The sequence below is a fragment of the Sapajus apella genome, unplaced genomic scaffold (assembly GCF_009761245.1).
Source record: "Sapajus apella isolate SASKATOON/1434 unplaced genomic scaffold, GSC_monkey_1.0 scaffold4, whole genome shotgun sequence".
In the NCBI taxonomy this organism is placed as follows: domain Eukaryota; kingdom Metazoa; phylum Chordata; class Mammalia; order Primates; family Cebidae; genus Sapajus; species Sapajus apella.
In genome coordinates, this window is record NW_022436944.1 from 52,143,972 (window position 1) to 52,157,853 (window position 13,882).

Here is a 13,882-nt window from a genome sequence, read left to right on the forward strand (position 1 = left end):
ATTTGCATCTTTCTCTCCCCGCCCCCTTCTCTTTGATCAGTCTAGCTAAGGATTTGTCAATCTTGTTGATCTTTTCAAGAACCAGTTTTTGGTTTCGTTGATTTTGTTTTTTATTGTTTTTCTATTATCTTAATAAATTTTGCTTTTATCTTTATTATTTTCTTTCTTCTGCTTGCCTTAGGTTTAGTTTGATTTTCTTTTCCTAGTATCTTAATGTGTAATATAGTTTGGATAACTGTCCCCTCCAAATCTCATGTTAAAATGTGACTCCCAGTGTTGGAGGTGGGGCCTAGTGGGAGGTGTTTGGATCATGGGGGCAAATCCCTTATGAATGACTTGGTGCCATTCTAGTGGTAGTAAGTGAGTTCTTGCTGTTAGTTCCTGTGAGAAGTGATGGTTAGAGAGAGCCTGGCGCCTTCCTCCCTTCTCTTTCTTGCTTCCTTCCTCTTGCCATGTGATACCTGCTCACCTTCACCTTTGCTTCAGGGAGTAGAAGCTTCCTGAAGCTCTCACCAGAACCAGGTACCGATGCCATACTTCTTGTGCAGCCTGCAGAACCAAGAGCCAAATACAACTCTTTATTTATTATCCAGCCCTGGATATTCCTTTATAACAATGCAAACAGACTGAGATGATGTTTAGGTTATGAATTTGAGACTTCCTTCTCCTTTAATATTGACCTTTAATCTGCCCCTGAGAACTGTTGTACTAGTATTCCGTAATTTTGGTATATTGTGTCTTTATTTTCATTTATCTCCAGATATTTTCTAATTTCTCTTGTGATTTTTTTGAGCCATTCATTATTTGGGAATAAGTTGTTTAATCTCTACATAGTTGTGTATTTCCCTAATTTTTCTCTGCTCTTGATTTCTAATTTGATTCCATTATGTTCAGGAAACATATTTTGTAGTCCTTCTACCTTTATTGAAGTTTGTTTTGTGGTCAAATATCTGGTCTAACCTGGACAGTGTTCTATGTACATTTGAGAAGAATGTACTTTTATACATTGTATATTTGTATATTATACTTTTGTTGAATAGAGTTTTTATAGAGGATTTTTAGGTCTGGTCATTTTATGGTGTTGTTTGAATCTTCTATTTCCTTGTTGACCTTCTACCTGGTTGTTCTATACATTGATGAAAGTATGGATATTGAATTCTCCAACTATTATTTTTGAATTGTCTGTTTTTCCTCCTTCATTTCATCATTTGTTTCTTCATGTATTTTGGCTCTTTTATTAGGTGCATGTATGTTTATGATTGTTGTATCTTCCTTATGGATTCAGGTTTTCATTATTAGAAAATACCCACCTTTATTTCTAGTAACTTCTTTTGTGTCTGAGTCTATTTTGTCTGATACTAGGTATAGACACCCTGGCTTTCTTTTGCTTGCTGTTTGCATGCCATATCCTTGGCTTTGAATATAAAGTCTCTCTCCCATAGACAGAACATACTGTAGTTATTTCTTGTTTTGCTTGTTTTTTAATCCGATCTGACCACCTCTGCATCTTGATTAATTGTTCACATTTAACATTATTACCCACTGTTATTTTGAGAGAAATTTCTTTTGTTTCTAAGTTCTAAGGCCCCTTTCAAAGTTATGGCATTTTTTTTCTGCTTCTTTTGAGAACAGATTCCTTTGGGCTTCCCTGATGCTGATACTGAACAAGCAAAGGAGAGAACAAAAGCTCAGGGACAAACCCAAAAGTGGGCTCGGTGGGGAATGAAAGCTGGAAGGACAGACTCAGCCACACATTTTTGGCTGAGAAAGTATTTAGATACTTGCAGTTAGGATTCTCTCAAGTTGGTTTTCTCTGTCCCATGTCATCCTCCTCTCCTCTTCTTTCTTAATTGGTGAGAATCTTGGAGGTGGGGAAATTGCAGTTCCTCATCTGCCCTTTAGTTAAAATCTCTGTGATCTATCTTGTGATATTCCTTTCTAGTCACTAAGGGAGAGACCAGGGTCTTTGACTTTGCATAGCTTTGAGAGGAGCCACAGGTTTAAATTGGAATGCTTTTCCAGAATGTAATTACTGCCTGCCCCAAGGGACAGAACTTCATGAAGGAATGATTTCTAAATTCTCATTGAAGACAACTGACAACGGATGCCCTCTGGATTCAGAGTAAGCACTGGAAGGGACCCAGCCTCAGTTCTTCTCTGATCTGGCGTTTAATGGGGAAGAGGAAGGGTGACATGGAAGCTTTCCCTCGCCACTGGAAAGCCCAGTCTCATCTAGGGTGTGCAAGGATGCCGGTTCATCACGATGAGTGAATGGGTGGAAATGCAGGACCCACGCGCCAAGGCGAGAAGCAAAGGTGAAGCCAGTCCTGCCAGTGGATTCACTGGCAGAGCTTGGCCAGAGGGTACTCTTCTGGAGATGAGAGAAGAGGGAACAACAAGAACAAAAGAAGGCAGGAAGGCTCAGGAGTGAGAAGCCGCGGCACCACACGTCCACGGGCTCTTCACACAAGTGCACTGACCTCAATCTAGAGTCTGAGTCTGATGGGCGGGGGGAGCGGATGCCTCTGAAGTCCACACTCGGGGCCGTTCACAGAGCGGGCAGATGCTCCGGTCAACCACACAAGACCAGCCCATTGTTAGCCCAGAACGTTTCTGAAGCAGAAGAGAAGGGCACACATCTCTTTAAGGCACTTTGCTTCTCAGAGCTGGGGCTTTGTTTAACTCTCCAGCCTGGAAGTTGCAGGACGCTCATCTGCTGTTTGTAGCTTGAGCCAGAGGTCAGGCCCTGTCCGCAGATTGCTCTCAGGAGTGGAGGCGTCCTTAGTGGCTATCCCTGCCCACACGAGAAGCTTCCTTTCGCTCTCCTCTTCCCTTCCTGCCTGCCCAGCATCACTTCTGTCTTGCTCGGCCTCTTCCTGGTCAGCCCCACGCTGGCTGCCTGCGAGTTGCACTCTCATCCCATCTGCGTGTTGCGAGGGAGAAGAGGACGCGTCACTCTCTCCCTTTCTTTTCATCTTTTCCCAAACCAGGAACGGACCACCCTACCCACTTCTTTGCTTTGTTTCTGCCCCCAGGAACTTCTGCACTATTTAATCGGTACCCTGCTCCTCCTCATCGCTTCCATCGTGGCAGCTTCCAAGAGTTACAACCAGAGCGGACTGGTAGCCGGAGCGGTGAGGACGTTTTGGGGAGCCTTTAGGAATGAATTCATATTTAAAATGCTCGTTTTCTTCCTGATGGGGGAAGGAAAGGGGTTGGTTTCCGGAGCATTCCTTTCACAGAATTGTCAACACCTACCTTCATCCAGCCATCAGCTCTCTCCAAAGAGCGGTGAGCGGAGGCTCACAGTCCCAGAAGGTGGATTGTCAGGGCTGCCAGCAAATCCCGAGCCCCAGCAGCCTGGCCTGTCTCTTTTATAGCCACTACTGCAATCAGGGGACCAGGAGGGTTTTAATTCACACACTCACTCTGATCATTTGTTCGCTGGCTGCCTCTGCCCTGTGCAGAGACAGATTCTGTGGCCTCTTTTGGGCCCAGAGGGGAATGCACTGTGATCAATTAGAGATACCTGCCATGAGTCTGGGCTTTGCCATTCCTGATTTTTAACAGGATTCAGGCCAGGAAATAATCCTCCTGTATCTTTCAGGCAAAAATTGATCCATTTGCTGGCCATAAATAGAAGTAGATGGAAATATACAAAAATGCAGTGCTGTGAGATATATACATACATATCTATGTTTATATACATACAGTCATATGTACTGTTTTTTAAAGATTCATAGATTCCTGTCATCTGATTGCTGATTTAGCTAACTGTTTATAGTTCAGTGGCCTGTGGGCCAATACTGATTTGCTTCACTGATGAGCAGACGAGATTTTAAAAATGAGTTTTAAGAAAAGCTCTCTTGAGCCAGATGTGGTAGCATGCACCTGTAGCCCCAGGCGCTCGGGAGGAGTGCATCTGCCCAGAGGTTTCAGCCTGGCCTGGGTGATGTAATGAGACCCCATGTCTTAAAAAAAGAAAAAGAGAAAAGGAAAGCTCTCTCTGTATGTGATACTCACGGTACTTCATTTACACATATTACCAAAATCTTCCAGACTTTGGCCTGGGAGTGGGTTGGCTCCTGGAATTCCACTGCAGGATGGAGTTTCTCCTCTGAAGGTCAGCATGGGGGCAGAAGGTCACTATAGAGAGTGGCCCTTCCACAGCCCGCCCTCCGACCCCTCTGCCCCTTTCTCTGCCATCGCTGAGGAGAGGGATGGTTGCCCCTGCAGCTAACGCCTGCCCAGTACAGAGCAGGCTGGTGGAAGAGGCCTGTGCCCACTGTGTTTTCGGGCCCACATGGGGACATTCCCACTGTGTTTGGGAATCCGCTCAGCCCTGGAACCTCTATAAGCTAACATTCATCCTATGCTGTCTGTGTGTCTGGGACCAAACCTGAGCTGTGGGGAAGTTAGAAGAAATTTTTAAAATATGGCCTGTGCTGATAAGAAAGTGGTCATCTAGCTTAGGAGACAAGACACATGAAACAATTAGCAAACAAGGCACTGTAGTCTAGAATAGCATTCTGTAGCGATATAATAAAGTGTTCAATTATGCAGCGCAGACGGTTGGGGGCCGGGATGGTATATAAAGTGCTAATTGTGCAGAACAGACAATGAGAGGCCGGGACAGGCCCTAATGGGCTAATTATGTGCTGCAGACAATTGGTACAAAAGGAGCCCAGGGAAAGGAACCCGGGGAAGCAGTGGGTGTGCGCTGGTGGGGGCAGCTGTTTATGTAAAGCAGCAGCTGGGCTTGAAAAGAAAACCAAACCTTGTTGAAAATCCTACCCTTAGCTGGCTGCCCCTGCGTCATTCTCACCGGACACCGTGGCGGTGTAGGGAGCCAGACGCTGCTGTGTGGGTCTGAGGACACCTAGGCACCTGCACGGCAAAGCATGGACTCTGGAGCCAGGCTCCCTGGGCTCCCATCCCATAGCTGGCCCTTGCTGGCTCTGTGGCCTTTGGCAAAAGAGTTGCCTTCCTGTACCTCTATTTCTTTAGCCGTGAAATGGAGGAGCAGGGGTGGGTAATCCTAGCACCCAGCCAGCAGAGCTGTGAGGGTTAAAGGAATCAACACACGGCTCTGTTCTAAGTGGTCAGTAAGTTTTCACCATGCAGCTGCCAGTGTTATTCACAAGTAAGGCAAATGCCTGCAGGCTTCAAAGCCCAGAGATTCCAGAAGCTACCTGCCTCCCCTCGACCACTTCATGGGGCATTCTTCCTCTCCTCGCACCTGAATCCTCATCTACAAGTGAGGGGGCTGGGCTAGGTCAGCCTTCTTCACGCTTGAGCGCCAGATCGACACTGAGAAAGGGAAAGGGTGCTGCCTTGACTTCGTTTAGTCTCATATTGTTTAATATGTACAAACATAAACCTAGATGTAAAGGCCTCGGCTTCTGGCTCTTACACGGCTATCAAGCCAGAACAGAACAGAAAGCCATCGCAAATGAAATGCAAACACCACCACCACACCACGAACCATGGAAACGTTCGGATTTTCTAAACCCAAATTAAAATTTCACCCTTTTCTTTTCTACTTGTCCAGGATAATCAAAGTCCATTGGCTTAGCCCCAGCTCGCTTGTAAACGTAAACCCAAACCGGGCCCTGGAGCTGCCAGGAGTGAAGACCGAGAGGCCTGGCTGCCAGCCCTGACCTGGCCCAACCTGGGGGACCGGGGCCAGTGGCTGGGCCTCTCTGGGCTTCCTCTCTGTTCCCGATCAAGGACAAGGTGGTTGGGTTAGATGACTCTCCAAGCTCCTTTCTGGCCAGGGACGTAAAGGGAACAAGCACAGACATGAGAAGCAGGCAGGATTGCCCAAGGAATTGGCCCTATGGCCGTGAACGTCCTCTCCCCTCTCTCCACTGCAGATCTTTGGTTTTGTGGCCACCTTTCTCTGCATGGCAAGCATGTGGCTGTCCTACAAGGTCTCCTGTGTAACCCAGTCCACAGGTGAGTTCTGGTCATCTGTGCACAGAGGCTCTCAGGAACAGGGGGGCGGCTTGTTCTTGACTTCAACCGTAGGGACGAACCCTGCTGTTGAGAAGGGTGTCCCAAGGGGACTTTAGAAGTCGCATTAGAGCTCAGGGGGTGGCAAAGGGGAGATGTCACCGCAGAACCTCTGCTCACATTCCCATCTCACATGTCCAAGGATGCCCTAGCACTTCAGCCTCAGGTGGCCAAACTTTTTTTCTCTTGCTTGCTTGCTTGTTTTTTTTTTGAGACAGAGTCTCGCTCTGTCGCCCAGGATGCAGTGCAGTGGCATGATCTTGGCTCACTGCAATCTCTGCCTCCCAGGTCAAGTGATTCCCCTGCCTCAGCCTCCCACTTAGCTGGGACTACAGGCGTGCACCACCACGCCCAGATAATTTTTTGTATTTAGTAGAGGCTGGTCTTGAACTCCTGACCTCAGGTGATCCACCCACCTGGGCCTCCCAAAGTGCTGGGATTACAGGCAAGAGCCACTGCGCCCAGCGTCTTTTTTTTTGATAGAGTCTCGCTCTGTTGCCCAGGCTGGAGTGCAGAGGCACAATCTCGGCTCACTGCAGCCTCCACCTCCTGGGTTCAAACAGTTCTCTGCCTCAGCCTCCCAAGTAGCTGGGATTACAGGTGCCTGCCACCACGCCCAGCTAATTTTTTGTATTTTTAGTAGAGACAGGGTTTCACCATGTTAGCCAGGCTGGCCTTGAACTCCTGACCTCATGATCCACCCACCTCGGCTTCCCAAAGTTCTGGGATTACAGGTGCGAGCCGCTGTGCCCAGCCCGCTCTCTTTCTTTACTTTTTTTTTTTTTTTTTTGAGATTGGGTTTTGCCCTGCTGTCCAGGCTGGTATAGTGGTACGATCACAGCTCATTGCAGCTTCCACCTTCCAGGCTCAAGTGATCCTCCAGCCTCAGCCTCCTGAGTACCTGGGACTATAGGCATGCACCACCATGCCTAATTTCAATTATTATTTTTTTTTTTACGAGATGGAGTCTCACTGTGTTGCCCAGGCTGGTCTAGAATTCCTGGGCTCAAGCAGTCCTTCCACCTCAGCCTCTCAAAGTGCTGAGATTATGGACATGAATCACCGTGCCCAGCCAGCCTACTTTTTCTTAAGTTTCCTAATGACACAGATAAAATGTAGATTTTTAGAAAATACAGATAACAAAAAATAATTTTAGTAGAAACCATATGAGCCAGGGACAGCGGTGTGTACCTCTACAGTTCCAGCTACCCGGGTGGCTGAGACAAGAGGATCACTTGAGGCCAGGAGTTCAAGACCAACCTGAGCAACACAGTGAGGCTCTGTCTCTAAAAAAAATTAAGAAAAAGCCATCTGTCACCACACTACCCAGAGGTAGCACTGAGTGTCTATCCTTCCAGTATTTTCTCTTTTTTCATATCTGTTGCTTTTCTTAAAAGGATCAAACTTGTTGTGCTGCTTCACCACCTGTTCTTTTGTTATGCTGTTTCATCACCTGTTCTTTCCTCCTGCTTAGCCACCTAGCTCCCATTTTCCCAGCATCATCAGGAATTCTCAGTGGCTGCGTGGGTCGCAGCACTAAGCCATGGCGTGACCGTGCAGTTATTTAACTTGCCTCCTATTTGAGGGCCTTACTCATGGAATCCTACACTAAGCCCATGTGGCGCAGGATTCCACTCATAAGAATTGTCTAGAACAGGCAGATTCATAGAGACAGAAAGTAGATCCGTGGCAGGCTGGGGCTGGGGGGGGAGGACTCAGGAGTGACTGCTAATGAGGATAAGGTTTCATTTTGAGGTAATGAAAAGGTTCTAAAATTGGTGTTGTACGGTCCTGTGACTATACCGAGAAACACTTTACATGGGAGAATTGTATGATATGTTAATTATTAAAATATCCCAGTAAAGCTGTTTAAGAAAAAAAAAGAATGATTTTTTTTTTAAGTAGAGAATATATGGGGAAAAAGTTAATAGGTGATGTCTAACAGGATAAATCTATAAATACTGGCATAAATCGGTTTTTTAAATTATGGAAGAATCACCAAAAGAAACAGCTAAAGGGTTTAAGGGGGTTACTGCCGAGGAGTAAGACTGAGGTGGGGGAGTGGAATGGGAGTCTCCTCTGCACTATTGAAGTTTTTGTCTTTATTAGCAATGTATTTTTTAAAAATAGAATAATCTGCCAGATGTGGTGGCTCATGCCTGTAATCCCAGCACTTTGGGAGGCTGAGGTGGATCACGAGGTCAGGAGTTCAAGACCAGCCTGGCCAACATGGTGAAATCCTGTCTCTACTAAAAATACAAAAATTATCCAGGTGTGGTGGTGTGTGCCTGTAATCCCAGCTGCTCCAGGGCCTGAGGCAGAAGAATTGCCTGAACCCTGGAGGTGGAGATTGCAGTGAGCCAAAATCACGCCACTGTACTCCAGCCTGGGCGACAGAGCGAGACTCCGTCCCCTCGCGTCCCCCCGCGTCCCCGTGCACCCCCCTCCGCCAAAAAAAAGAATAATCTCAGTGACAGTTGGCACTGGGTAGAAGACACAAGTCCTCCCCCGAGCAGAAGTTGGAGTCAAGCCTGCAGAGTGTGGCTTGTGGGTGGCCCCGCCCGTGGCAAACTGTCCTGACTGCCATTTCCTTCCCAAGATGCAGCTGTCTGATGAGGCCACGGCCCCTCGGGCCCTCAGGAGCTTTGCAGAGAGAGGACATGTGCCCCAGGCGAGGCCTCTGGACCTGTGTTCCTGTGCCAAAGTCCTGCCAGGCTGGTGGGCACCAGGAAAGGCCTGCACCCTCTTCCTGCTTTCCCAGGAAGCCAGCTCCCTGAGCGCCTGAGTGGGCAGGAAACCCTTTCTGCCACCTTCTGGGGGAACATCCCTCCCTTCTGGGAAAGGAAAGCAGCCTCCAGGGAATTCTGTTTTCGGCCTTCCTGCTTCTAGAACCACCTCAGGTACTGACACCCCCCACTTAGCACAGCTGGAGGGGTTTGTGAATACTCCTGCCCAAATCCCTTCTAATTCTCACTTCTCAGGGGAGTGAAGCCTTAAGAAACAAAGCCCCCTCCTAATTTATCTGGTTGTCAGTGGGTCTTAGAGATACCCACTTTCCTGAAGCAAGGCGTGCCTGTAGAAACACTATGTGGTCAGCCTGTGCCCAAGGAGACCTCATGTCTCCTCTCCGTCTCTGCCTCTGTTACCATTGTGCATGTGTTTGTGTGTTTTTTAATAAAATATTGACTTGGCCAGTTGCACAGGGATTTCTTATTGAACGAGAAGACTGCAAAACCTGGCCTGAGCAGTTTCCACTGGAGCTTGTCTGGCCCTGGCCCTCCACCCGTGCTGTGCGTGCCCTTGCTGAACTGCTGGACTTCAGGTTTTCTCTCCATCTTGGGGGACAGTACAGCAGGGCTGAGTTTTAGGTAAACATGTGCAGGTTCTCATTATAGTCACATCCTCCTCCTGCTACACCAATCTTCTCATTTTGGAACGAGCTTTAGAGGAAGCTGAGGGTTGTGTTTACTATGATGATTGATTATGTTGTCCTAAATGTGCTGCTTCCCTGGTCCTGAGCTGCTCAGTTGGCTAGAAGAAGGAGGAACAGAACAGCGTTTGGGCACCCCCGTGTGCAAGGACCTGCATTCACGACCGCATGTAACAGCAATTAGAGTGACTCCAAGAGGGCAGTTATAGGACCACATTTTTAGAAATGAAATCGGGGTTCCCATCCCAATGCACAGGGAAAGCCCGTGGGGAGCCGGGCTCAGGATGTAGGTCTGCCTGACTGCTGGCCCTGTCCATGCCTCTGCTGAGTGTTGCTGGGAATGGAGGCACCCCCGTGGGCTTTGAGCTTGCGGCTGCTGGCCAGCTCGGGGCAAGTGGCTCTGTCTGGGATGATCTAAGGAAGCAGCACCCGTGGTGTATCTGAACCCCAGTGCTGCCGATGGGAGGGGATCCTGGGTACCAGCTGGGCCGCAACGGAAACGTGGCTGAGCTAACACTGGCCTGGTCGATTCCTCGGGGGGAATGGGATGGAGCAGCCTGGCTGAGGGGGGCGCAGTCCAGGTGAGGCAGTGTGTCTGGGAGCCGCCTGCCTGCGGACTGACAATGCGGACCTTGCCAAGCAAGCAGGATCCGGGTTTGACCATTCGCGCCTCCCCCTAAGAGGGCAAAGGTGGGGGACAGTCGGAGGGGTAGTCGCAGGAGCCAGTCTGCTCAGTGAGGACGGAAAGCAAAACGCAGAGCCAGGCGAGGCCCCCGCAGACCGCGAGCAGCGGACCATGCCGCCAGCGGCTTGGATGAGGGGTGGCTGTTTGAGGCCAAAGGACCTTTTTAGAAACCGGGGTTTCTGTGGCCTCCCGAAAAACTGCCTGGTAAAACCGTTCCTTCTAAGTGGCCACATCCTCAGCACCCGGGAGTAAATGTTTAAGCAAAGAGCTAAAGTCAGATTGGGAGCAGCAGATGTAGGGCTGAGCCCAGCTCTGCCACTGCCTAGCCCCCGACGTGGCATGGGGCCATCCCGCTGAACCTTCCTTCCCCCAGAATGAGCCCATCCTGCCTGTCTGTGACCTTCCCGGAATTCACCAACATAGCAGCGTGCTTATGTCATCGCTGTCTTTCTAGTCTTCATCCCCAGAGGTACCAGAATGACAGGAAAGCAGGTGAATGCTGAGAAAGTGATTGACTCACCCGGGCGCCAGGGGGCCGGAAAACATAATTTACTTTTAGTTTCCTGGACCCTGAATTTTGTTAAAGTCAAGATTGGAAGCTGAGGGCAGTTTTCAGCTGGGCGCTGGGGCCCTTGGTGGACAGAGGGCATGATGAGACGCCCGTGGGAACTGGGTGGGGGAACACACCCCCAGCAGCCTGCTCTGAGCTGAGTCATGGGGGTCCTTCCTGCCAGAGGCCCACTAACCTCCCGTAACCTGGCGAAGGGGACACTGGCTTTTCACTTCTGAAGTATGACAATGACCTTCAGATCCTCTGCTCCTCTAGCTCTTTTAGCCCTGGTGGCACCCCCGCCACTTGGGGACTTTTTGGAAGCAGGGCCAGCACCGCTGGGCCCTCATCTTGGCGCCCTCTGCACAGAGCGGCTCTCCATTGGCAGTTGAAGATGCCGTTGACAGCAGGGAGAAGGAGACCCTCTGGTGACTCACTGCCTCTGGGCACAGCTTCAACCCTAGGGAGTGAATAAGCCAGGAGGACAGTGCCACTCAGCTGCCCCAGGGAAGACCAGTCTCTAAACCCAGCCATTAACTCATCACTGTGCAGCACGCCCTGGGGAGTAGCCAGCCTTCCTCCAAGAAACTGACATGCACAAGGTCTGAAACAGGAGCCAGGCATTCCTAAGCCTTGCCCACAAGCTGGATGTCACCTGGCAGCTGGTTAGAAGTGCAGGATCCCAGGCCCCACAGAGACCAACTGAAATAGAATCGTCTGCACTGTAACCGAGCCCCAGTGGTGTGTGTGCACCGCAACATGCCTGAGGCGCTGGAATCAAAGGTGCTCTGGGGTGGGTGCAACTCTGAGGCTGATTTCACCAAAGGAGGAAGGAGATGGGAAATGGTGTCAGTTGGTGGGTGTCTGAAGTAAACCCTACTTCTTGCTGGACCCACAGCTGCACTGGAGGAAAGACTCCTTTTAAGAAGTAGCTAATGAGCCGGGCACCGTGGTTCATGCCTGTAATCCCAGCGCTTTGCAAGGCTGAAGCGGGTGGATCACCTGAGGTCAGGAGTTCCAGACCAGCCTGAGAAACATGGTGAAACCCCATCTCTACTAAATACAAAAAAGTTAGCCGGGCATGGTGGCATATGCCTGTAATCCCAGCTACTTGGGAGGCAGAGGAAGAAGAATCACTTGAACTCGGGAGGCAGAGATTGCAGTGAGCCAAGATTGCGCCGTCATTGCATTCCAGCCTGGGCAGCAAGAGTTAAACTCCATGTCAAAAAAAAAAAAAAAAAAGTAGCTAATGAGTGTTGGGCTTAATACCTAGGTGATGGGTTGATCTGTGCAGCAAACCACCATGGCATACATTTACCTGTGTAACACACGTTTACCTATGTACATCCTACACACGTACCCTGGAACTTAAAAGTTGATTAAAAAAAAAAAAAAAGGCAGCAAACCACATTGCCATGTATGTACCTATGCAACAATCTTGCATGTTCTTCACATGTACCCCCAAACCTAAAACGCAATAACGTGTGTGTGTATGTGTGGGGGGGCGGTGTGTATGTGTGTGTATATATATGTGTGTATGTATGTGTGTATGTAAGTGTGTATATACATATAAAGTACCTCCATTCCCTCCTGTCTTGGCATTTTCAAATTCCTGACCCTTCCCATGTTCTGGCTTCAGCCCTCAGAGCCCCTTGCCCCTCTGGGGACTGTGGGGACCCAGAGCAGAATGTGTGGGAGCAGCATAGTCCCTGGATCCTGGGGGCCTGCAAGGAGGGCTGGCCAGAGCTCTGGGGCCTGGGGCGAGGCACGCACAACCACACCGCAGCCCCAGGGGACAGGTGAGAACCTAACGGGCTCCACTCCCCTCCCACTGAGGCCAGATGTGGCAGAGTTTCGTGAACTAGGAAGAGGGCGCTCTGTGGAAGGAGGGTGACTGTACTCCTGCTGCCCCAGGGAGGAGCAGCTGCGGAAATGGAGGGGCCGCTTGATGCTGCCTGGGGACCCCTGAGTTTCTGTGCCCCGCTGGAGGTAAGAAGAGTAGAGTTTAAGAAGACACTGATCTCGGGATTTCCGTATTTTGTACTGTTTGTATAAGACATAAAGCAGTAGTCAAAAGCAATACAGACAGCCTTAAAGAAGGAAGTTCTGACACGTGCTGTGACACAGAGGAAACCTGAGGACATGATGCCAAGTGAAGGAAGCCAGACGTGGACAGACGCATACTGCCTGATTCCACTGACAGGAGATACCCAGGGTGGCCAAAATCACGGAGACAAAAACTAGAAGGCTGGTTGCCAGGGGCCGGGGGAGGGGGCATGGGGAGTTATGATTTAATGGGTACAGTTTCGGATTGGGAAGGTGAGTGCTGGAGAGCGGTGGTCCCGAGGGCTGCACGCCAGTGAACGAATGCACTTAATGCTGCTGAACTCTACACTCCAGAGGTGGAAATTCTATTTACAATGGTAAATTTTATTTTTCTTTTTACCATATTTTTTTGAAAAGCCATTCAGGACCAGGTTCAGTGGCTCACGCCTGTAATCCCAGCACTCTGGGAGACTGAGGCGAACAGATCACCTGAGGTCAGGAATTCAAGACCAGCCTGGCCAACATGGTGAAACCCCATCTCTACTAAAAATACAAAAATTAGCTGGGCATGGTGGCGGGCACCTGTTGTCCCAGCTACTTGGGAGGCTGAGGCACAAGAATTGCTTGAACCTGGGAGGTGGAGTTTGCAGTGAGCTGAGATCATGCCACCGTACTCCAGCCTGGGTGACAGAGCAAGACTGTCAAAAAAAAAAAGCAATCCAGGATTTTGTGTAGGCACCTCAGTAGCTGAAAGAGCAAAACTTACTCCAACCCAAAACAGAAATCCACAGCCCAAAAGCGGCCACCCCATGTTCTAACAGCTAAGCATTATGGGTGGGCCCTGGGAACACAGCTGGGAACACATTTGTCTTCTCTAATCCAGGCTCTCTGGCAGCTGTTCAACCCGGGGACCTTGTGGAACCCAAACCCACCACGCCTGCTCCCAGAGCAGTCACGGCCAGGCAGGTCCAAGCAAAGACCTGAGAGAAGGGTGGGCCCATGGGGGAGGGGCAGGGAGCTGGGGAGGCATCATGGCAGCCTGAGGCCCCAGGAAAGGGTGTCGGCACCTGTCACCACAAGGGGCACTGGGAGATAAGGCGGACGATGGTCTGCCCACATCCCCCACCACAAGCAGCCAGTTCCCTGGCAGAGTCTC

At 49.7% G+C, this 13,882-nt stretch overlaps 1 protein-coding gene across 6 annotated transcripts in view; it reads left to right on the forward strand.

Moving 5' to 3' along the window:
* Positions 1–13,882, forward strand: part of CMTM7 (CKLF like MARVEL transmembrane domain containing 7) — a 95,819-nt gene that overhangs the window by 52,669 nt on the left and 29,268 nt on the right. Inside the window, exons 3-5 of one of the 6 annotated variants that reach the window (XM_032268606.1) lie at positions 3,036–3,134; positions 5,877–5,958; positions 8,615–9,213. In XM_032268606.1, coding sequence (XP_032124497.1) covers positions 3,036–3,134; positions 5,877–5,958; positions 8,615–8,628 — 195 coding nt within the window. In that variant the 3' untranslated portion in view covers positions 8,629–9,213. Of the gene's footprint in view, positions 1–3,035; positions 3,135–5,876; positions 5,959–8,486; positions 9,214–13,882 lie in introns of those variants that run through there. The other 5 variants (XM_032268597.1, XM_032268614.1, XM_032268637.1 and 2 more) reach the window with 5 other exon arrangements.